At 44.6% G+C, this 25252-nt stretch overlaps 1 protein-coding gene across 18 annotated transcripts in view; it reads left to right on the top strand.

Annotated features, from left to right (window-relative positions):
• Positions 1 to 3293: 3293 nt before the first annotated feature.
• The window catches only part of STAU1 (staufen double-stranded RNA binding protein 1), a 79413-nt gene continuing 57454 nt past the window's right edge, over positions 3294 to 25252 (top strand). For 10 of the 18 annotated variants that reach the window (XM_074005525.1, XM_045363093.3, XM_074005522.1 and 7 more), the window contains exons 1-2: positions 3294 to 3546; positions 21045 to 21115. Coding sequence is in view for 2 of the 18 variants with exons in the window: in XM_074005522.1 (XP_073861623.1) it covers positions 21077 to 21115 (39 nt within the window). In the remaining 16 variants the exon portion in view is untranslated. Of the gene's footprint in view, positions 3547 to 20499; positions 20598 to 21044; positions 21116 to 25252 lie in introns of all 18 variants that reach the window. The other 8 variants (XM_074005526.1, XM_065523283.2, XM_074005519.1 and 5 more) reach the window with 2 other exon arrangements.

Below are 25252 nucleotides of genomic sequence, written 5' to 3'. Positions count from 1 at the left end.
TGAGGGTACAAAGTTCTACTAAGAGGCTATGAGAGTGGAACAGAGATAATTCATCAGAGGTTAACATTCACACTTGTAATCCCAGCACCTTGGGAGGCCGAAGTGGGTGGATCACCTGAGGTCAGGAGTTCGAGACCAGCCTGGCCAACATGGCAAAACCCCCATCTGTACTAAAAATACAAAAATTACAGGGCATAGTGGCATGCGCCTGTAGTCTCAGCTACTTAGGAGGCTGAGGCAGGAGAATTGCTTGAGCTTGGAAGGTGGAGGTTGCAATGAGCCGAGATCGTGCCACTGCACTCTAGCCTGGGTGACTGAGTGAGACTCTGTCTCAAAAAAAAAAAAAGGCCGGGGCCTGGTGGCTCACGCCTGTAATCCCAGCACTTTGGGAGGCCGAGACGGGCGGATCACGAGGTCAGGAGATTGAGGCCATCCTGGCTAACACGGTGAAACCCCGTCTCTACTAAAAATACAAAAAAAATTAGCCGGGCTCAGTGGCCGGCGCCTGTAGCCCCAGCTACTCGGAAGCTGAGGCAGGAGAATGGCGTGAATCCGGGAGGCGGAGCTTGCAGTGAGCGAGATCGCCCCACTGCACTCCAGCCTGGGAGTGAGACTCCGCCTCAAAAAAAATAAAAAATAAAAATTAAAATCAATGTCTCACAGGGCTTTTATGAGCTTTGCATCAGAGAGCCGAGATCACACCATTGCACTTCAGCTTGGGCAACAGAGTGAGACTCTGTCTCAAAAGAAAAAAAAAAAAAAAGTCAATGTCTCAAAAGGCTTTTATGAGTTTTGCATGTTTCCATTCCTTAGTTCAAATGCATATAATTTATCTTGTGAGAAGGAACACACAGAATTTATCATAACATACTTAATGCTCACAGTTTCTTGTGAACTAAGAATACATAGCTTCAATCTTTTTCTCAAGATAAAGAAAAATAAGTCCTTAATTACTTAGCAAGAGTCAAGAAGTCTTCAGGATCTGGGAAGAGAATGACTGACAGTTTCTTGAAGAAAACAAATCTAGGTGACCTACTCCTGTTCAGGTACGGTGGCCCACACCTGGAATAATCCCCCCAGTACTTTGGAAGGTCGAGGCAAAAGGATTGCTTGAGCCTAGAAGTTTGAGACCAGCCTGGTCAACTTAGTAACTTAGTAAGACCTTGGGCAACTTAGTAAAACCCTTTCTCTATAAAAAAGGTAAAAAATTAGCTGGGAGTGGTGGCGCATGCCTGTGGTCCCAGCCACTCAGGAGGCTGAGGTAGGAGGATTTCTTGAGCTCAGGAGGTTGAGGCTGCAGTGAGCTGTGTTCATGCCACTGCACTCTAGTTAGGTGACAGGGCGAGACCCAGTCTCAAGAAAAAAAAAAAAGATATGTGGAAGGAGGGAAGAGGGAAGAAAGAAAATTGGGGCTGGAAGTCATAGACCCACCACTTTTGTCCCCATGGGTGATAGCAAAATCACCTTTGATGAGATTGTCTGATTGTGCACAGCTTTGGGTTTAGGGAGACCTCTCTGCATCTGCTCCTTTACCCAAGGAGGTATGGGATCCACACTGCTTGGAAGTTAGAAAGAAAAAAAAGATCACTTTTAGCAGAGGGCTGGACAATATCTGATTGTTGCTTAGTACTGTCTTGGATGGGCACTAAAGGAACGGTGAAAGTCCTTTGACTATTTTTGGTGTTCTGAAATTCAGTGTCTTTGCACTTCACAAGAAGCAATGTATGGAGGCCTTGTCTAGAGAACAGTGTCCTCCCAGGCTTGGCTAAGGCTCCAAAGTCTCGCTTGGAGGGGCTCCTTCAGACACAGCAGCTCGTATTTTGAATTTATATTCCCTTGGCAAGAGAGACTGAGCAATTGTTAGATTGAGAGATATTTAAGAGAGAGAAAATTATTTTTAAATAGTGGGGAAGCAGTCCTAGAGTGAGCAGGAGAGACAAGCTCTGTGTATTTGCAGTTCCTTCACTCATTCTCAGTTTCCTGGACCTCTTACAACACGAGCATAATTTTCACTGAGTCTGATCTCAGAAGTTCAAGATTCTTTTTTTCTTTTTTTTTTTTTTTTTTTGAGATGGAGTCTTGCTCTGTTGCCCAGGTTGGAGTGCAACGGCATGATCTTGGCTCACTGCAACCTCCATCTCCGAGGTTCAAAAGATTCTCCTGCCTCAGCCTCCCAAGTAGCTCTGATTACAGGCGCCCACCACTACACCCGGCTAAATTTTTTTTGTATTTTTAGTAGAGATGGTGTTTCCCCATGTTAGTCAGGCTGGTCTTGAACTCCTGACCTCAGGTGATCCGCCGGCCTCGGCTTCCCAAAGTGCTGGGATTACAGGCGTGAGCCACTGATTCTTTACTGGCCACGCTTCCTCCAACCTCCCATATAATACGGCTGCTAAAACCCACTTAGTTTATCTAGATCTGGGTGAAAGAAATAGCAATCTAGCACTTCTTGTCTTTTTTTTTTTTTTTTTTTTTTTGAGATCAAGTATCACTCTGTCGCCAAGGCTGGAGTGCAGTGGTGCGATCTCGGCTGCAATCTCCGCCTCCCGGGTGCGGTTCTCCTGCCTCAGCCTCCCGAGTAGCTCGGACTACAGGCGCCCACCACCACGCCCGGCTAATTTTTTGTACTTTTAGTAGAGAGGGGGTTTCACCGTGGTAGCCAGGATGGTCTCGATCGCTTGACCTAGTGATCTGCCCGCCTCGGCCTCCCAAAGTGCTGGGATTACAGGCGTGAGCCACCGCATCCGGGCTATTGTCTTTTATCTCACTGTAAAATTTTCTGATTTTATTTATTGTGTGTTTTACTCACACAAGAATGTAAGCTCTACGAGGGCACGGATTTTTTGTCTGTTCACCACTACATTCTTAGCCCTTGGAGCAATGCCTTGCATACAGCAAGCATTTAATAAACATTTACAGATGAAGGAAGAAACAACTGCAGGAAGGAGAGAAAGGAGGGCCAGAGGCAAGACAAGAGGAAAGACCGAGAGAAGGAAGGAAAAAGGAAGTGGAGGAGGAAAGAAGGTAGGCTAGGTTCTCCCAGACACGCTTCAAGTCCAGCAGGCAGCACGAAACTCCCACAACTACAACTCCCGGCAGGCCCCGGGGCCCAGGGCGGCCCGCGGCGGCCCAGGCGGGACAGGGCGCCACTCCCGCTGAGCTCCCGGCGTGCCTTGCGAGCGCAGGCTCCGCCGCAGCGCCCGCCGGAACTTGTAGTCCGGGCCGCTGGTGGGGGTGGGGCCGGGCCTGGAGGCGGGCGGGGGACGGGGGCGGGCGCCTGCCCCTCCCCCGTCACTTCCTGCCGGGCTGCGGGCGCCGGAGCGGCTCTTCAGCGTTTGCGCCGGCGACCGCCGCGTCTCTCTCGGCTCCTGCTTCCTTTGACCGCCCCCCCACCCCCCGGCCCGGCGGCGCCCGCCTCCTCCACGGCCACTCCGCCTCTTCCCTCCCTTCGTCCCTTCTTCCTCTCCCTTTTTCCTTCCTCCTTCTCCTCCTCGCCGCCACCGCCCAGGACCGCCGGCCGGGGGACGAGCTCGGGGCAGCAGCCAGGTGAGGCGACCGGGCCGAGCCGGGCCTGGCGGAGCCCGCGCGGGCGCCGCGGTGGTGGGGAGGTGGGCGGCGGGTGGGGCCTAGGCCTCGGCGGGCCCGCGCGCCCCGCCGCCTTCCCCCGGGCCTATGTAGCCCGCGGGGCCTTCCCGGAGGAGGCGGGTCCTCTTGCGCCCCCCGCCTCCGGGCGCCCTGAGGCCTGGCCTCGGGCGCCCCCATCCCCTCCAGCCCTCGCCGGTGTCACAAACAGGTGCCGCGGCCGCCTTTCCTCGTCCCGCATGGCGCGCGCGGGGATGCCGAAGTTATTCCCGGGGCTGGGGCGCGGGTTGGGGGGTGGACCGCTTCAGGTCCCCTAGGGCTGGAGCCTCTCAGTGTCGCCGGCCCAGGTCTGTAGCTTAGTGGTTAAGAGCACGGCCCAGGTGTCCAAAACGGGTGCCAAACCCGGCTCTGCCCCATTAGGCAAGACACTTAAACTCTTTGTGTCTTGGTTGGAAAGGGGGCTGCTAATACCGTCCCTGCCTCTTAAGACTGTTAGGGTTCAGTGAAATGGGGCGTGTAAAGCGCTTATCAGAGTGCCAGACGCAGAGCGTGTCCCAATAAACCGTCTGCATAATTTATTAGCGTGATATGAAGGTATAATTTAATGGACAGAGTGGATAGAAGTTGACCTACCTATCCGTTTGGGTTTCTTAGAGGCTGCAGTGTTCCGCGTGCCCATGTCCAGAGCCAGGGCATTGTTTTGAGTTCTTAACATCTGAAAGGGGCGTACGCTTAATTGGTACATTGTCGTTTGCAGTCTGTAAACGATGGATGCTATTTCTTTCCATGTCCTCCGCTTAGCCAACTGCAGGATATTCACCATCTCCCGCAGGATGAGCAACCTGTCCATTTCCCCCCGCCCCGCCATCAGCCAGCTTCTTGTTGTCATTCCATTTCTGGGAAAGTTGCTGGCAGAAGCTTCCCTTGAGTTGAGCAAACCTATCTGGAGCACTTGCTGTGTATCAGGCTCTGAAGCGGGGTGTACGAAGATGGAAAAATTTGTCTGTCTGTTCTTTCTCTACACCTCGATAAGTTTTTTTCGCTGAAGCTTTGCTTATATTCCCCCCTCCCTGTTGGCTTTCCTTTTAAGCCCTTGCCCCGCCTCCGTGTTGCAGTATTGCTTGTGTGGAAGTTTTCTCCTGTTCCGCGAAGATACGTGCTTCAGTCTATTCTGCCACTGTTCTTCGGCTGTGTGGACGTTTTTAAGTTCACACTTCTCTTCTGCTTGTAGCTTTCATTGTTAAGAGCGTGGTGGAAAGAGTTCAGTCAGGTTCCTGGTTGATTTTGGCCTTTCAGGAATCCGTGCTTACCAAATGTAAATTACATTGCTACTTGTTGAGGTAAAAACTAAAAATACAGTTGGAGTGTAGAGGGAGCAGTTTCGGTTTTCCTGGTGACAGGTGGGATTTTTAGTACAGCAACTTTATTAAAGCATACTGGGTTTTGAAAAATTCTGTACTTAGTTTTATAGGTGTACTCTAAGGAAATGCAACTTATGGGTGTTCAATTTTATACGAGTAAGGAGTGTGTGTTTACCTCAGTGATCCTCCTGTATCTTAGGATTGTTTTAGGCATTAAATTTCATTAGTGGACTGAAAATATTTTTACTTATACGCTTCTCAACACACATGCGGCAAAGTGGACTCCTTGTTTTTGATATTTTCCTAGAATTTTCTGACAGTCTTACCATTGTTTCTAATTTAAAATATTTGTTTGAATTTTTTTTTTTTTTTTTTTTTTTTTTTTTTTTTTTTGAGATAGCCTCACGCTGTCGCCCAGGCTGGAGTGCAGTGGCACGATCTCGGCTCATTGCAACCTCTGCCGCCTGGGTTCAAGCGATTCTCCTGTCTCAGCCTACCGAGTAGCTGGGATTACAGGCGCCCGCCGCCGCACCGTGTTAATTTTTGTAGTTTTAATAGAGACAGGGTTTTGACATGTTGGCCAGACTGATCTTGAACTCCTAACCTTGTTATCCACCCGCCTCGGCCTCCATAAGCAGGTTAGGCGCGGTGGCTCATGTCTGTAATCCCAGCACTTTGGGAGGCCGAGGCGGGTGGATCACGAAGTCAGGAGACGGAGACCATACTGGCCAACATGGTGAAACCCCGTCGCTACTGAAAATACAAAAAGTAGCCGGATGCGGTGGCGGGCGCCTGCAGTCCCAGCTACTCGTGAGGCCGAGGCAGGAGAATCGCTTGAACCCAGGAGGCGGAGGTTGCCTGTGCGACAGAGCGAGACTGTCTCAAAAAAAAAAAAAAAAAAAAAAAAAAACAACACCAAAAAAACCACGTAAGCAAACAACTATACAAACAGTGTAAAGCATGTCTAATACTGCCATATCACTATGGCATATTGCAATAGGGAAATGGTATTTTAAATACCATTTTAAAAAATCTTTTTATTCTGGAAAATATGTAAAACTCGAATAGTATGGAGAACCCCATGTATTAGTCACTCACTCAGCTTTGACAATTATTAACTCATAGCCAAGGTCGGTTTTGTTTCATGTTGTATCCCCCCACACAAACTAGATTATTTTGAAACAAATCTTAAACGTTGTATCACAACATTAGCGATTTTGGCTTTTACCAGATTGCTCTAGATTAATGTCACAAAATTTACTTTTAGTAGAATAATAGTTCTCATTTTGTTCGTTGGGCTTCCCTTCTCTGTTTATAAATGGTTTCTGTACAGCAGAAAAGAAAAAGAAAATTAACTCTTGATTCAATGCTTTCAGCTCCTCAAAGTCAAAATACAGCCTTGCTTCTTTGTTGTGTACAAAAGCAAAAATTCTTGAGCTATTAATGACTATAATTGAAAAGCAAACAGAAATACAGATCTCCCTAGTCCTGTTTGGCAGAGACCTGCCTGTTAACCCACTTTAATAGAGATAACTTTGTGTCAAAGTTAAACTACAGTTAATAATTCGTAACGAAAACTTAAAAAGTTTCTTTACAGTAGTTGTGTAAAGATACTGCTGTTACCTTAGGTTAAGAATTAAGCAAAAGATAATCTTTTATCATAGAATTGTTTTCCAAAGAGCCCCCATGTGCTCTATTTCCAAATAACAAATTTAGCAAATATGAATGAAACCTTAATTTTTGTGAATAGTATGAAATCACAGCATGAGTGTTCACGTTTTTCTTTCTTGTGTCTAAAAGATCTCTCTTACAATGGAATTTGACAGGAATATTATAAATGTTTGTCATTGTTGCATAACTTTCAAATTTCTATTCATGAATAGTTTTCAGCTTTTAGATCTGTAACGTTATTTCAGGTTTGTAGGTTTACTTTTGAGCTTGATCTGGTACAGTGGAAATGTTACATGTTACGTTTTAGTTATTACTACCTGGAAGATGGGGAAGGATACACCTCTTAAAATTGATATAGGAAAGAAACACCAATTTAGTATCTGGGAAAGGACACAACACATTTTAGAAAATGTGTAGTGCTTCTCATTAAGCTTAAAGTAAAAATTATAAGCATTGAGAATTGTTACCATAAATAGAGTTTCTTCAGAATAAGTTGCTCTCTTTTATGCTTCAGCCAGAAAGCCCAGGTATATACAGATTACAGCAGATCCTTGAATAATGTTGTTTCAAGATAATGTGAGGAAAAAAACTGTTTGTGGAGTTTGCACGTTCTCCCTATCCCTGCATGGGTTTTCTCGGGGTACTCTTGATTTCCTCCCACATCCCAAAGCTGTGCACATGAGGTTCACTGGTGTGTGGAGCAGTATGTGTATGTGTGAGTGCTTTCTGCAGTGGATGTCCTGTCCAGGGCCGGTTCCGGCCTTGCACTCTGAGCTGCTGGGATAGGCTCCAGCCACCCCAACCCTGAACTGGAATAAGTGGTAAATTTTTTTTTTTTGAGATGGAGTTTCACTCTTGTCGCCCAGGCTGTGTGCAATCTCGGCTTACTGCAGCCCCACGCCTGTAATCCCAGAACTTTGGGAGGCTGAGGCGGGCAGATCACCTGAGATCAGGAGTTGGAGACCAGCTGGCCAGCATGGCGAAACCCTGTCTCTACTAAAAATACAAAAAATTAGCCAGGCTTGTTGGTGGGCGCCTGTAATCCCAGCTAGTCAGGAGGCTGAGGCAGGAGAGTCACTTGAGCCTGGGAGGCAGAGGTTGCAGTGAGCGGTTATCATGCCATTGCACTCCAGCCTGGGCAACAAGAGCGGAAGTATGTCTCAAGAAAAAAAAAATTATATCTACTTCACATTTATTTCAGTGTTTAATATTAGAAGTGTTTGGTCTTTATTTGAAAGTTTGGTGATGTTTTTCTGATGAGAAATATGCCCTAGAACCTAACTCTTCTTTGTATCAGTTAGCCTGTGTTAGTCGGAAGTCTCAGTTTCCCAGAACCTATCCCTTACATTAAGAGAGGATTTACTGTGTTTTAAGTTTAGAAATGGCCATGACTCATGGAACTCTCCTCCACCCCCATTCTAAAGTCCAGATCATTAATATCATTCTGGGTGTTATCAAACTGGATGCTGCTTCATCCCGTCTCTCTCCCCAATACCACAAGGTAGTCTCAGTTTGTAGGGCAGCTTTCTTTCTTTCTTTTTTTTTTTTTTGTGAGACCGAGTCTCACTCTGTCACCCAGGCTGGAGTGCTGTGGCGCAATCTCAGCTAACTGCAAGCTCCGCCTCCTGGGTTGAAGCCATTCTCCCGCCTCAGCCTCCCGAGTAGCTGGGACTACAGGCGCCCGCCACCACGCCCAGCTAATTTTTTGTATTTTTAGTAGAGACGGGGTTTCACCGTGTTGGCCAGGATAGTCTCCATCTCCTGACCTTGTGATCCCGCCCACCTCGGCCTCCCAAAGTGCTGGGGTTACAGGCGTGAGCCACCACGCCTGGCCTGTAGGGCAACTTTCTTTGAGCCTTTTTACTGGATTGAGTAAGAGTGTAATTCAGCATAAAGATGAAACTTTCATGAAAAAGGTATCTTTTTGTGGGATTCCACAAGCCAGTTCCAGAGTTTGTTGCCCAGGCTGATCTTGAACTCCTGAGCTCAAGTGATCCTCCCACCTCAGCCTCCTTAGTAGCTGCAATTATAGGCAGAGGCCTTGTTTTCATGAGCTTCTATTTGATGTCATATTTAGTGATGCAGAATTGTTCAGTTTGAGGAAGTATAAATTCCTCCCCTCTCAAGAGCTTTGAGGTAGCTTTTTTAGAGCTTTCAAAAATATTTAGAGAATTTTATGACAGATTTGTTTCACATTAGACCTATAACAGGTTATTTTACCTTGACTTCTGGTGATGGAGACATTTGTGGTTGAAATGCTTCTCGTGTAATTTTCTTTTTTTTTTTTTTTTTTTTTTGAGACGGAGTCTCGCTCTGTCGCCCGGGCTGGAGTGCAGTGGCCCGATCTCAGCTCACTGCAAGCTCCGCCTCCCGGGTTCACGCCATTCTCCTGCCTCAGCCTCCCGAGCAGATGGGACTACAGGGGCCCGCCACCTCGCCCCGCTAGTTTTTTGTATTTTTTAGTAGAGACCGGGTTTCACGGTGTTAGCCAGGATGGTCTCGATCTCCTGACCTCGTGATCCGCCCGTCTCGGCCTCCCAAAGTGCTGGGATTACAGGCTTGAGCCACCGCGCCCGGCCTCTCGTGTAATTTTCTACATGAGGTTTTCTTTAAATAAAACTTCACCAGAATCAAGGCTGTATACCATTTGTGCTGTTCCAAAAAATATAAATTGCCAGTTAACGGTTGAACTATGAGAGGGCATGTTAGTTGCTATGATTATTTACCCCCACCATTTTATTATGAAAAATTTCAAACATATTAACAAAGTTTATGAAGTTTTATTGTACATCTCTTTAGATACTGTCTACTTTCTGTTTATTTCTGCCCTGTTTCATGGTGGTGAATACCATCTACTCTTTATCATTAACATTTTACCATACAGTATTATGAAGCTTGAATAATGTTGGCTAAATCCATTGTTCTCACCTGCTAAGGAGATAATAGGATTATAAATATATAGCTAAGTTTATCTTATCAAATGCCACCGGATGGATGGCTTAGATATCTGTCTTATTGACAGCTTAATGCTCTGAACTAGAAAACCTTACCAAAAGAAAAGTAATATTTTTAAAGTGGTAAAATGGAAATTACTGCAAATAGCTTAATTTATTTTTTAAATGTTTACATTCCCATACTAGTGAATAAGGTTGATGTAACAGTGATTTATGTCACCAGATAAATGGAAGTAGAGAAAAATCCCTCAGGCTGTTAATTACTGTATATTTTCTGGGATTACATGTGTTTATTAAATAAGTAGACTCAGGGAGCTCCCTCAAAGTATATTTACTGAAAGCAAAAGTGGAAAAATCTATTTGAGAAAGTGTTTGCTTTCGATTAAAAATTAGTCTTCTAAATATCAAATCTGTAACCCATCTGGCTTCTGTTTAATCTGGAATCTAATTTGGGAAAGAAGTGTGATGACTACGTAGGTTTATAAAAGTAATGGAAGCAAAACTGGCCATTTTATTATGATAAAAATTTTGTGTCATGTCTCCCAGACAATAAAGACTAAGAAAATCTATTTAAATACATTGGGGTCTTTTCCCCTGAGTGAAAATGATTGCTGAGGGTTAAACCTTCATTAGATTGCCTCTGCTTTTTTTTTTTCTTTTTTTTTTTTGGAGACAATCTTGCCCTGTTGCCCATGCTGGAGTGCAGTGGTGTGATCTCGGCTCACTGCAACCTCCACTTCTTGGGTTAAAGCAATTCTCCTGCCTCAGCCTCCCGAGTAGCTGAGACTACAAGCGAGCACCACCACACCCGGCTAATTTTTTGTATTTTTAGTAGAGACAGAGTTTTGCTGTGTTGCCCAGGCCAGTCTCGAACTCTTGAGCTCAGGCAGTCTGCCCGCCTCAGCCTCGAGAAGTGCTAGGATTACAGGCTTGAGAGACTGTGCCCGGCCTTACCCCTGTATTTGATGTAGCTACAGAACTGGTTGCTCAGTGAGTGGGTTGGTTTTAGTCAGCATATTCTCTGATCCCATTTAAAACTTTTTACAAGTGGAGTGTCGCTGTAAGTTTTATAGATGTTCATGTGTAAGAACAGGTTTAGTGAATTTGCTGGATAATAATATTCGCTACTATTGAGCTCTGTGATTCTAACCATGGGCCAGGTTAGAATTACAGGATGAAGGTTATTTTATGCAGAAAAGGAATCTAAAAGGTCAAGTTGAATTTACCTAATAATATAAAAGTTGCAGTTCATTTAGCTCTTTCCTTGAACCAAAATAAAAGGGTTTCTTAGACCCTTTATGTTGTATTTCTAATGCAAACATCTTTGCAGCGTAAAGGTCATAATTGCTGAGGATACTTCCGAGAGGCCAGATAACTGGCTCAGAGTCCTGAGACAGCAAGTATTAGTTCTAGAGCATAGGCTGGTCTGACTCCAAAGTCAGTGCTCTTTCCACTGAACCATGCTTTGTCTCTAAATTATGCTTAGGTGCTTTTTGTTTAGGATAATTGTTTCTGCTTGTCACTAGCGGCCCTCCCCCGACTCTCCCCACCACAGCAGCTAGGATGAATTTTGCTCATTAGAACCTTAGATCAGTTTGAAAGAAAGCCTGGTTAAGTAATAGTCTTTTAAATGGACCCTTGAAATAGCTTTCCAGTTTCCTTTTATTTGTTCTGTCAAATTAAGCTAAAACTTAAAACTGATCCACAGGTTTGTGTGTGGGGAGGGGCTGTCTTATTAACCTTTGTGTTGAAGGAGGCCAGCTCCTAAATTACTACTATCATGTGCCATCAAGTTTGTTAAAAATTGCTGGCACGGTGGCCACGCCTGTAATTCTATCATTTTGGGAGGCCAAGGCAGGCGCATCACCTGAGGTCAGGAGTTCGAGACCAGCCTGGCCAACATGGTGAAATCCTGTCTCAACTGAAAATACAAAAATTAACTGGGTGTGGTGGTGTGTGCCTGTAATCCCAGCTACTCGGGGGACTGAAGCAGAAGAATGGCTTGAACCTGGGAGGTGGAGGTTGCGGTGACCTGACATTGTGCCACTGCACTCCAGCCTGGGCGACAGAACAAAACTCCATGTACAAAACAAAAACAAGGCCGGGCGCGGTGGGTCAAGCCTGTAATCCCAGCACTTTGGGAGGCCGAGGCGGGTGGATCACGAGGTCAGGAGATCGAGACTATCCTGGCTAACATGGTGAAACCCCGTCTCTACTAAAAATACAAAAAACTAGTCGGGCGTGGTGGCGGGCGCCTGTAGTCTCAGCTACTTGGGAGGCTGAGGCGGGAGAATGGCGTGAACCCGGGAGGCGGAGCTTGCAGTGAGCCGAGATCACGCCACTGCACTCCAGCCTGGGAGACACAGCGAGACTCCGTCTCAAAAACAAAAACAAAAACAAAAACAAAAAACCAATAGTCCAGATTGTTGCTAAAAAATTCATTTCTTCTGAATTCTAACGTTCTGCTCTAGTGGAAATGAGTTAATTAAGCTTCCAATTAACTTTATAGGATAGGTGCTGGTTGTCCTCTTTGCTTCCTAGCCCTTTCTAACATCCCTTTTGTGGCTGATACTGTTGGGAGTATTTAATGCAGCTTTCTGTTTGGAATTGAGCTGCTTCCTGAACAATTTTGTTTTACTTTTCTTTGAATCGGTGATCTGAATCAGAAGCTTCTTTGGTATTCCACCCGGGCAGTCGTCGTCTTTTATGGCTAGTCTTAAAAGGCTGGATCAATGAAATTAAATCTGCCTTTGGATTTGAGCTTTTAGTGAGATGGTGTCTGAAGTTCCATTTTGTGTTTAACTTCAACTGAGGCTACCGTGTAGTCTGTAATGACATAGCATGTCTCGCTAATCACTAAAAGGTGTTGGAAATACCCCTTGGGATGAAGTGAGCAGATAATGCTGCTTACATTGTTACTATATTAGCTCCTTTCAGAGATGTGCTTTAGGATCTAACTAGATCTTGTCTGATTTTCTCCTGTCTTTGCTTTTTTGAAGTCTGTGCCGTCTATAGATTACAATTAACTGAGGCATGAATTTTCTACCCTTGCAGATTCCACCCCGATACAAATAGGGCCGTTGTTTGCTGAAGCCATTGTGATTTTATGCAGAATGTTGGGCAGTCCTTTCCTCTGTCAGAAAGAACAATTTATGTGTAATGATAACTCTAATTATGCTTGGAAGCTTATTTTCCTTGTTGCACAATTGAACCAACCTGCTCATGAAAGCTCCATGACCCTTTACCTAGATGACATTCAAATATAGTTAGGCAAATAAGTTTCCTTTTGGTTTATCGTTGAGTAAACCTTTGCAACCTGTAATGTTTAGCAAGTGACTATTTCTGTATAGTAATTTTCCTTTTAGCTGAGAATTTATTCAAGCACCAAACATAAAAAAGAATACAAGTGAAATCAACTTTCTTTTGCGTGAGGGACTTTCTATAATTTGCTACTTTTTATCATTTTTTTTTTTTTTTTTTTTTGAGATGGCGTTTCTCTCTTGTAGCCCAGGCTGGAGTGCAGTGGCACGATCTCAGCTCCCTGCCACGTCTGCTTCCCAGGTTCAAGTGATTCTCCTGCCTCAATCTCCTGAGTAGCTGGGATTACAGGCATGCACCACCGTGCCCAGCTAATTTTTGTATTTTTAGTAAAGATGGGGTTTCGCCATGTTGGCCAGGCTGGTCGCGAACTCTTGACCTCAGGTGATCCATCTGCTTTGGCCTCCCAAGTGCTGGGATTACAGGTGTGGGCCACCATGCCCAGCCTTTTTTTTTTTTTTTTTTTTTGAGATGGAGTCTTGCTCTGTTGCCCAGGCTGGAGTGCAGTGGCACGATCTTGGCTCACTGCAAGCCCCGCCTCCCGGGTTCACACCATTCTCCTGCCTCAGCCTCCTGAGCAGCTGGGACTACAGGCGCCCGCCACCACGCCCGGCTAATTTTTTGTATTTTTAGTAGAGACGGGATTTCACCATGTTAGCCAGGATGGTCTTGATCTCCTGACCTCGTAATCTGCCAGCCTCAGCCTTCCAAAGTGCTGGGATTACAGGTGTGAGCCACTGTGCCTGGCCTTTTCATTTGCTTTTTTATATATATATATATATATATATATATATATATATAGTTTGAGATGGAGTCTCACTCTGTCATCCAGGCTGAAGTGTAGTGGCTCAATCTTAGCTCCCTGCAACCTCTGCCTCCCGGGTTCAAGCAATTCTCCTGCCTCAGCCTCCCGAGTAGCTGGGATCACAAGCACCCACCACCATGCCCAACTAATTTTTGTATTTTTAGTAGAGATAGGGTTTCACCATGTTGGCCAGGCTGGTTTCGAACTCCTGACCTGAGGCGATCCCCTCGCCTTGGCCTCGGCCTTTTTAATCTTCGTAATAGGGTGTTTTGAATGTGGCTTTTTATTATCATTTTATAATGTAAGTTATGGTCTACCCTAATAATGTTTAACAGCTGACTTTGGCATGGCATGTCATACTGTTTTGTTTGTTGTTTGTTTTTTGAGAAGGAGTGTGGCTGAGTTGCCCAGGCTGGAGTGCAGTGACGTGATGTTGGCTCACTGCAACCTCCACCTCCTGGGTTCAAGTGATTTTCCTGCCTCAGCCTCTCAGGTATCTGGGACTACAGGTCCGTGCTACCATGCCCGGCTAATTTTTTAATTTTTAGTAGAGATGAGGTTTCACCATGTTGGTCAGGCTGGTCTTGAACTCCTGACTTTGTGATCCGCCCACTGCGGCCTCCCAAAGTGCTGGGATTACCGGCGTGAGCAACTGTGCCTGGACTTTGTTTTTTTTTGTTTTTGAGACGGAGTCTTGCCCTGTCGCCCAGGCTGGAGTGCAGTGGCGTGGTCTCTGCTCACTGCAACCACCACCTCCTGGGTTCAAGCGATTGTCCTGGCTCAGCTCCCGGGTATCTGGGATTACAGGTGCCTGCCACTGTACCTGGCTAGGTTTTTTTTTTTTTTTTTTTGTATTTTTAGTAGAGACAGGGTTTCACCCTGTTGGCCAGGCTGGTCTCAAACTCCTGGCCTTGTGCTCCACCTGCCTCGACTTCCCAAAGTGCTGAGATTACAGGCATGAGTCACCACACCCAGCCGGCATGTCAGAGTTTACAAGCATTTCGCCTACATTACCAGTTAATCCACCCAAGAATCATATGATTACCATTTTATTAATCATATGAAATTGTGGCCGGGCGCGGTGGCTCAAGCCTGTAATTCCAGCACTTTGGGAGGCCGAGATGGGTGGATCACGAGGTCAGGAGATCGAGACCATCCTGGCTAACACGGTGAAACCCCATCTCTACTAAAAAAAAATACAAAAAAAAAAAATTGGCGGGCGTGGTGGCGGGCGCCTGTAGTCCCAGCTACTTGGGAGGCTGAGGCAGGAGAATGGCATAAACCCGGAAGGTGGAGCTTTTGCAGTGAGCTGAGATCCGGCCACTGCACTCCAGCCCAGGAGACAGAGCGAGACTCCGTCTCAAAAAAAAAAAAAAAAAAACCAGACATTGTGGTAGGCTGGGCGCGGTGTCTCACCCCTGTAATCCCAGCACTTTGGGAGGCCATCAGGCAGATCACTTGCGGTCAGGAGTTCAAGACTAGCCTGGCCAACATGGTGAAACCCTGTTTCTACTAAAAATACAAAAATCAGCCAGGTGTGGTGGTGGGTGCCTGTAATTCCAGCTGTGCGGGAGGCTGAGGCAGAATAGTTGCTTGAACCCGGGCGGTGGAGGTTGCAGTGAGTGGAGATGGTGCCACTGCACTTCAGCCTGGGTGACAGAGTGAGACTCTGTCTCAAAAACAATTTAAAAAAACCCTAAAAAATTGTGATGGTATCCCATTTTTTTTTTTTTTTCATCACCCCAGGCTGGAGTGCTGTGGTACGATCATAGCTCACTGTAGCCTCAACCTGATGGGCCCAAGCAATCCTCCCACATCAGCCTCCCAAGTAGCTGGGACTACAGGCACATGGCACCACACCTGGCTAATTTTTAAATTGTTGTAGAGATGGGGGTCTCACTTTGTTGCCCAGGCTGGTCTGGAAATCCTGGCCTCGAGTGATCCTTCTGCCTCAGCCTCCCAAAGTGCTGGGATTACAGGCATAACCCCATTTTACATATTAAAAGGGTGAGGCCTGCAGATGTAACTTGTTTAGGGTTATTCAGGTGAGTGGCAGAGTTGCAACCCAAACTCAGATCCCCAGTTGAGAGTTTTTTTACATCATACCCAACATCTGGTTTGCCCTTACCCTAAATACCCTTTTACATATTTTGTTGTCGTCGTTTGTTTGATTTTGACACAGGGTCTCACTCTGTCATCTAGGCTGGAGTGCACTGGCACAATCACCCTTCATTGCAGCCTCCACCTCCTGGGTTCAAGCAGTCCGCCCACCTCAGCCTCCCAAGTAGCTGGGATCAAGGTGTGTGTGCCACCACATCTGGCTACTTTTAAAAAATTTTTTGTAGAGACAGAGTCTCAGTATGTTGCCCAGCCTGGTCTCAAACTCCTGGGCTCTTTCTCCCACCTTGGCCTCCCAAAGTGTTGGGATTATAGGCGTGGGCCACCATACCCAGCCATCTTTTACATTTTTATGTGTCTTTTTCAGTTATGAGGTGCTGTGTTTTTTTTTTTTTTCTCTTTGAGACAGAGTCTCGCTCTGTCACCCAGGCTGGAGTGCAGTGGTGTAATCTTGGCTCACTGCAAGCTCTGCCTCCCGGGTTCAAGCAATTCTCCTGCCTCAGCCTCCTGAGTAGCTGGAACTACAGGTGCCCACGACCACGACCAGCTAATTTTTTGTATTTTTTAGTAGAGACGCAGTTTCACTGTGTTAGCCAGGATGGTCTTGATCTCCTGACCTTGTGATCCGCCCACCTTGGCCTCCCAAAGTGCTGGGATTACAGGCGTGAGCCACCGCGCCTGGCCAGTGCTATGTTACTACTAAAGGGCTACTGTGAGTTATTTATTAAAAAATTTGTGTTGGGTGTACGAATGTGAATTCCATCCGGACAGTGACTGTGTCTTACTGTGCATACCTTTCCCCAGTGCCTAGAATAGTGCCTGTAAATAGGTGTTGAATAATTATTTGTTGAATGAATAAAGTAGTGAATTTAATTCATGCTCTTGTATTCTAATATGCTTTTGTTTTCCTTTGAGATGGAGTCTTGCTCTGTCACCCAGGCTGGAGTGCACTGGCGTGATCTCGGCTCACTGCAGCCTCTACCTTCCAGGTTCAAGCGATTTTCCCACCTCAGCCTCCCAAGAAGCTGAGATTACAGGCGTGTGCCACCATGCCTGGTGAATTTTTTTTTTTTTTTTTTGAGATGGAGTCTCGCTCTGTCGCCCAGGCTGGAGTGCAGTGGTGTGATCTCCACTCACTGCAAGCTCTGCCTCCCGGGTTCACGCTATTCTGCCTCAGTCTCTGGAGTAGCTGGGACTACGAGTGCCCGTCACCACGCCTGGCTATTTTTTTATTCTTATTTTTTAGTAGAGACGGGATTTCACAGTGTTAGCCAGGATGGTCTCAATCTCCTGACCTTGTGATCCGCCTGCCTCAGCCTCCCAAAGTGTTAGGATTACAGGCATGAGCCACTGTACCTGGCCATGCCTGACTAATTTTTATATTTTTATTTTATTTTATTTTTGAGGCAGAGTCTCGCTCTGTTACCCAGGCTGGAATACAGTGGCCCAATCTCAGTTCACTGCAACCTCTGCCTCCTGGGTTCAAGTGATTCTTCAGCCTCAGCCTTCCAAGTAGCTGGGATTACAAGTATGTGCCACCATGCCAGACTAATTTTTTTTATATTTAGTAGAGACAGGGTTTCACCATGTTAGCCAGGCTGGTCTTGAACTCCTGACCTCAGGTGATCCACCTGCCTTGACCTCCCAAAGTGGTGGGATTACAGGCATGAGTCACTGCGCCGGCTTAATTTTTGTATTTTTAGTAGAGATGGGATTTCACCATGTTGGCCAGCCTAGCCTCGAACTCCTGACCTCAGGTGATTGGCCCACCTTGGCCTCCCAAAGTGCTGGGATTACAGGCGTGAGCGCTGTGCCCGGCTTAGTACGCATTCTTGACTGGGGAAAATTGCAGTGGCAAGTGTGCACTATATAGATATATTGGTAATGATCATGATGGCTTTGAATTATCTTTTGAAATTGGAGGATTTGAAAAAATAGATTTGCATATGGAAATATGAATTTTTGTTGTTTTTTTGACATGGAGTCTTGCTTTATTGCCTAGGCTGGAGTGCAGTGATGCAGTCAGGGCTCACTGCAGCTTCAACCTTCTGGTCTCAAGCAGTCCTTCCATCTCAGCCTTCCAAGTAGCTGAGACTACAGGCACATACTACCATGCCTAGCTAGTTTTAAAATTTTTTGTAGAGATGGGGTCTCCATCTGTTTCCTAGACTGGCCTCGAACTCCTGGGCTCAAGAAGTTCTGTCTTGGCCTCCCAAAGTGTTGGGATTACAGGCATGAGCCACCACACCTGGCCAAAATGTGAATGTTTGTATGAATCTCAGCTATCACTGTGTAAAAGTATTTGAGATCCATATGGGCGCAGTCTGCTGTATTTCTCCTCTCTCTCTCTCTTCTTTCTTTGCTAAGTTGATGGTTATTTTTTAGCATCATCTTTATGTCTGACTCTAATAGCCCCTTTTCCCGTTCTTATATTTAACTTTTTGTGTGTGTGTTTTAAATTATTATTATTATTATTATTTTTTGAGACGGAGTCTTGCTCTGTCATCCAGGCTGGAGTGCAGTGGTGTGATGTCGGCTTACTGCAAGCTCCGCCTCCCAGGTTCACGCCAGTCTTGTGCCTCAACCTCCTGAGTAGGTGGGACTGCAGGTGCCTGCCGTAATTATTTTGTATTTTTAATAGAGACGGGGTTTCACCGTGTTAGCCAGGATGGTCTCCAACTCCTGACTTCGTGATCTGCCTGCCTCGGCCTCCCAAAGTACTGGGAGTACAGGCCTGAGCCACCGCGCCCGGCCCTTAAATTTTTAAATTTTATTTTAATAGAGACAAGGTCTCGCCATGTTGCCCAGGCTGGTCTCAAACACCTGAGCTCAAGCGATCCGCCTGCCTCAGCCTCCCAAAGTGCTGGGGTTACAAGCATGAGCCATCACACCTGTCTTTTATTTTTTACTTCTGCTTTGGGCTAGAAAACTAGACACCCTGGACGGGGTGTGATTGCTCACACCTGTGATCCCTGCACCTTGGGAGGCCGAGATGGGCAGATCACGAGGTCACAGATGGAGAATAGCCTGGCTAACACGATGAAACCCCGTCTCTACTAAAAATACAAAAATTAGCCAGGTGTGGTGGCACCCACCTGTAATCTCAGCTACTCGGGAGCCTGAGGCAGGAGAATAGCTTGAACCCGGGAGGCGGAGGTTGCGGTGAGCCGAGATTGCACCATTGCACTCCAGCCTGGGCAACAGAATGAGACTCCGTCTCAAAAAAAAAATAAAAGAAAAAAAGAAAACTAGACACCCTGCTTCTCAGAATAGGGGATTTGGAAACAAAACAAAAACTAGACACCCAAACTTAGAATAATTGTTCAACATGGAAAAGCTTGGCTTGAGTGAGGCCCCTGTTGTTAAAAAGCATGGGCTGTGTTAGAAGGTCTTAGGTATTTGGGCTGCTCAGAGGCCTTTTTCAGTTCCCATTCATGCCAGTCTTTTGAATAGCTGAGGTATTAGAACAACTGGGCTCTAGACTGGAAAGTTGTTAGTATAATATACTATCTACGAAAATAACCTGAACTGTTAAAATACCAGAAAATAAACTAGAGCTCATGGTTTATTTGTGGAATCAGTTAGACAGTGAACAGCGATTTTTTATTGCCTGTGAAGCCATAGTAGCAGTTAGAAACTGAAACAAGCAAAAACAGTGTAAGAATGTATAAAAGCATCTCAAGGTAAGAAATTCTATGTGTTACTACTGACGACTACCATTTAACTTGGGGGACCTCTAGATAGACTGCAGAATTTGAGAATTAAACTCAAATTCTGTCATCTAAAGTTCACTTCTAAAAATGATTATGATTTGTACTTATTAGAGATAATGTGCTTTTTTCATATTTTGCGATTTAATATACCACTATTTTATGTACCCAGTGCCTATTGGTAAAATTTTCCATGAAATTGTATTTGGGTCACCAAGCATATGCTAACGACATTTATGAATAAAGTAGTAGGTATAAAGGGAAAGAAAACACAGGTTTGAAAATCAGTCTTATGTGGTTGGACAATATGTAATATAAGTTATGAGGCTGGGTGTGGTGGCTCATGCCTGTAATCTCAGCACTTTGGGAGGCTGAGGTAGGTGGATCACCTGAGGTCAGGTGTTCGAGACCAGCGTGGCCAACTTGGTAAAACCCCGCCGTTTCTACTAAAAAACCCCAAAAAACAAAAATTAGTCGGGCGTGGTAGCGGGCACCTGTAACCTCAGCTACTCGAGAGTCTGAGGCAGGAGAATTGCTTGAACCCAGGAGGCGGAGGTTGCAGGGAGCCGACATCATGCCACTGTACTCCAGCCTGGGGGACAGAGTGAGGCTCCATCTCAAAATAACCCAAACAAACAAAAAAACCCAAAGATTATGAGATATTCACATTACTCTCATCAGGAAATAATTGGAACTGGAAAAGGAAAGTTCTGCTGTCTCTTATAAATGTGTCTGCAAAATATTCCTCACTCAGCTTCCAGGCAATCGTGTCTTTTTTTTTTTTTTTTTTTTTTTAAGAGTCTTACTCTGTGGCCCAGGCCGGAGTGCAGTGGCATAATCTTGGCTCACTGCAACCTCTGCCTCCTGCATTCAAGCCATTTTTGTGCGTCAGCCTCCCAAGTAGCTGGGATTACATGCCTGCGCTAATTTTTGTATTATTTATTTATTTTCTTTGAGACAGAGTCTTGCTCTTTTGCCAGGCTGGAGTGCAGTGGCGCGATCCCAAGTCACTGCAACCTCCGCCTCCCAGGTTCAAGGGATTCTCCTGCCTCAGCCTGCCAGGTAGCTGGGACTACACGTATGCCATCATGCCGGCTAATTTTTGTATTTTAGTAGAGATGGGGTTTCACTGTGTTGGCCAGGATGGTCTCAATCTCTTGACCTTGCAATATGCCCACCTCCGCCTCCCAAAGTACTGGGATTACAGGCATGAGCCACCGTGCCCAGCCTAATTTTTGTATTTTTAGTAGAGATGGGGTTTCATCATGTTGGCCAGGCTGGTCTCGAACTCCTGGCCTCAGGTGATCCGCCTGCCTCAGCCTCCCAAAGTGTTGGGATTACAGGCCATGAGCCACCAGGTCTTTTGTGTCTTTTGAAGACTCTACTGCATGCTGCCTCAAACTATGACATCATGCCTTCAGTCTTCCCTACTTGTAAATTATAGGTTTCCCCAAAACTTGAGCAGTATGTCTTCAGTTTCAGAAAAAAGACCTACCCTACTAAATTACTATTTTTTATTTTCCAGAGTTTATCAACCACTTAACCTCTCAGAACTGAATGAAAACAACATTGTTCCTGGAACGCCCTCTTTTTAAGGTACATATAATTTGGCTTTATAATTTCTGGCCTGTTGATAATCAGTGGTACTTTTGAATTCTTTAATGAGTTGTGTGGAGAATGATTTTTACTTCTGGCTGTAATATTAGAGAAGCAAAATAAATTTTATGCAGTTTGAATTTCATCTTTACTCTTGATTTAATTAGAAAGTAAGTACGAAAAGTTATTGGCAAGAATGTAAAGCCTATGTTCTTTAAATATAGAGACATGAGAATTGATGACTGAAGCTGTCATTAAACATGACTGGCTCAATAAGCTTCTTGGTCATAGTATCTTTTGTAGTTTGGTTTTTTAAAAAAAACCCTTCGATTTCTCAGATTGTTTGTTAAATGTGATTTTCAAATTGTGGAACAAATTTAGCATTGTTTTCTATCGTGAGATAGGGTTATGAATCAAGCTTCGTTTACCACTAGCAGCTTGTGAACATTCAGATGAAAAAGGAGTTTTCTAAGAGTGTTCAAGATTTTCTGGTCTTTTGTCAGGGCAATGCCAAATACACTATGTGGGTTAGCACTGCTTCCTGCTTTTAACACTTTCCCTCTAAAAGCTGAAAGCACATTGCCATACCATATCTCTGAGGTAGTAATTAGGAGACAAGTTAACCCACTTTTTTTGAGAATGAGGAAGTGGAAACATAAGGAAATTATAGAAGTTGTACAAAGCTCAGCGAATGGTTTTAAACTCACCACACTGGATTTGTATAATGCTTTGCTTTGCTTTCTTTCTTTTTGAAACAGAGTTTTGCTCTTGTTGCCCAGGCTGGAGTGCAATGGCGCCATGTCGGCTCACGTCAGCCTCCCGGGTTCAAGCAGTTCTCCTGCCTCAGCCTCCCAAGTAGCTGGGATTACAGTCATGTGCCACTACGCCTGGCTAATTTTGTATTTTTAGTAGAGATGGGGTTTCACCATGTTGGTCAGCTGGTCTTGAACTCCTGACATCAGGTGATCCCCCCACCTTGGCCTCCCAAAGTGTTGGGATTACAAGCGTGAGCCACCATGCCCGGCCTAATGCTTTTCTTTTTAAATAATTGTTTTATCATGCCTCAGGATTCCTTTAGTGTTTTGACTGTCTGATTGCTGCAACTGAGGCTTTATCAAATATCCTATTATGAAGTGTTTTGGGGAAGCTGAGGCACAGAGGAGTGGGTTGCCAAGAGCTGGGAGTGGAATTGAAAGCTACAACTCAGAAGTTTGATCTGATTTAACATTGTTGGTTGCTACTTAGCAGCAAGGGTGATTTCTTAGAAAGTGAGTCTTGGCACTGGTCTGTTTTGCATGAAGATGCTGGTAAATGCAGTTGTGTTTCTAGGTAGGTGGCACATGGTTACAGATTACAGTTTCCCTTTTCTGAAAGGAAAAGCCTGTTAACCATTATGTTGAATCAAGCCCCTTCATAGTCAAGAATATGTCACACGGTACTACTTTTAAAAGTCTCCAGCAGATCATGAACAGGTATTCATTTTTATTGCCTTGAAAGTTTTCTATGTTTGTATAAGTTTAGATTAAAAACTGTTTACAAATATATGTGCTTGAATTTTGTTAGTTTTGAGAATATCTCCTAGAGAAGGAGAGACGGAAGCTTGATAAAGTTTTAAAACTAGAAAAGAAAATAAGGTTTATAGTTTTTTAGGCTGTAGAGGTAAATTGTTTTTCACTTTAGCATGGTGTGATGGGTTTTCTAGGATGAAAATTAATAATGAAAATCTCTTTTAGGAAGTGTTTCTTTAAGCAGACCATCTGACCTCCCAACTGTTACATTTGTGTGGAAAGAAAGTCCTCCATTGCCCATGGCATTGGGCCAAGTGTGAGACAGGGACTACATTCAGTCTCACTTGTATTGCAAGTGCAAAGATCTTGAACAACCTGGGTTGTTTCCAGACATTATTTTTGGTTAATTTTATTGTCTTGCAAGTGAGTGTGCCTCCTCAGGGCTAATCTCCTCTTTGTGCTTGAGCATCAGGTACATAGTGATTTGTTTCTTTTTTTTTTTTTTTTTAAGTAGTTTGGTCATACTTCTTTTAAAAAAACCTTTTGTTATTGGTTATTTAGTATCTATAGGCCTGCTATTGAACATTATTTGCTTGACATTGACCTTAAAGCAGTCATTTTGGAAACGATCGTATAGGACGATAGTGATTGACATGCTTCGTGTACTAGCGTCTGCCCTGCCTACAGGTATTTGGATAATGTTTGGAGTCAATGAATTACTGTTTTGGGGGGCTGGGAGGGAGAAGTAATGGAGAGTGAGTTTACTTTCAGAAAACATTCAACCATATTGCAACAAGAAAGATGTGTCAGAAAAGAATCTTAGAAATAACCGGTATAAGGAATGATGTGGGTATTTTAGATGTATTTAAAGGCTATTGAAAAGGACTTTATATTGTAGAAAAAGTGGTTTATTACTTAATGTTTTTCAACTGACCAAGTTTCTGTAGGAGTGGAGCCTCTCAAAAAACTAAAGAGAACAGAATAATAGATTTACACGTGATTGCTTAAAGGTGTCGTCTTGTGTCTTTGAGGAAGAGTTTAACACACAGATCCTTTCCAGCATTTAAGAATGTGCAGTCTGCCATTTGTGGGTTTACATGTAATAGATGCTTAATAAGTTTTTGTAGACTATTAAGTGAGTATATTTTAGAATTGCTTTTGCTTTATAACAGCGAGGCACAGGAGTGCTCCTTTGTATCTGTATATCCGTGTTATATCAGATTTACCGAAAGACTTCCAAGGGGAGACATTTAGTGAAATGTTTGTGACGATCTGAAAAGGAGGCTTCTCCAAAATTGGGATCACTTCTTTCCTTCTGTTTTTTTTTCAGACACATCTTGTTTGGAAATATCACTTACTATGAAGGGGAATGATATGTTGATGAAACAAAAGTACAGCTACTACATTATAAGTTGTGTTAATCCAGTTTAAAAATTGATTATTAAAAATGTGTTTTTGACTGGGCACGGTGGCTCACGCCTATAATCCCAGCACTTTGTTGAGGCCAAGGCAGGTGAATCAGTTGAGGCCAGGAGTTAAAGACCAGCCTGACCAACATGGTGAAACCCTGTTTCTACTAAAAACACAAAAAAATTAGCCAGGTGTGGTGGTGCACACCTGTAGTTACCACTACTCGGGAGGCTGACACAGGAGAATCACTTGAACCTAGGAGGCAGAGGTTACGGTGAGCCAAGATCGTGCCACTGCACTCCAGCCTGGGCGACAGAGTGAGACTGTCTCCAAAAAAAATAATGTTTTCCCAGGCCGGGCATGGTGGCTCATGCCTGTAATCCCAGCACTTTGGGAGGCCGAGGCGGGTGGATCACAAGGTCAGGAGATAGAGACCACGGTGAAACCCCGTCTCTACTAAAAATACAAAATATTAGCTGGGCGCTGTGGCGGGCGCCTGTAGTCCCAGCTACTCAGGAGGCTGAGGCAGGAGAATGGCATGATCCCGGGAGGCGGAGCTTGCAGTGAGCCAAGATTGCACCACTGTACTCCAGCCTGGGTGACAGAGCGAGACTCCGTTAAAAAAAAAAATGTTTTCCCATAATTGCTTAAATATTTCATAGTGCAAAGATTTAACAATCTGTAAGTTGAAAGTGGATAAGACTAAGCATGTATTAGCCATAGCACAAGATAATTAAAAAAAGACTAAGCACGATTGCAGATAGTTCTGTAAACCATTTCTAGAAGGGTCTGCCTTCTTGTATATTAAATCACTCAGATTGTGCTCAGTACAGTCTAGTCTTGGTAGGTTCACTGCTGAGTGCCAAATACACATTTTGTGACCATTTTTTAGTACATCATGTGTAATTAAAAAAAACTTTCGTAGAGCTCATGTGCCCAGATTCTTCTTCACCACAACCCATAAAAGCTATTTGACACTTGTAAAATGGTAACTGCCAGCCAAGGCAAGATTCTATTTTTATGAGAAGATTTTTGTGTTACCAAGCCAATCTTAAGACGCAGGAGGACATGGAATTAAGGAATCTTTTAAAAGAAATACCTGTAACTCCATCATTTTGCACGTTTTATTATGGTGCTTATGTATGCTATGTAAAATTAGGGCTTGAGACTAAGATGAGTATGTTTTCTTGATCTGGTGTCTGAAGCCTTTCAAATAGGG

This window comes from Macaca fascicularis, chromosome 10, assembly GCF_037993035.2.
Source record: "Macaca fascicularis isolate 582-1 chromosome 10, T2T-MFA8v1.1".
Taxonomy (NCBI): Eukaryota; Metazoa; Chordata; class Mammalia; order Primates; family Cercopithecidae; genus Macaca; species Macaca fascicularis.
This window is presented reverse-complemented; position numbering and strand designations above follow the sequence as displayed.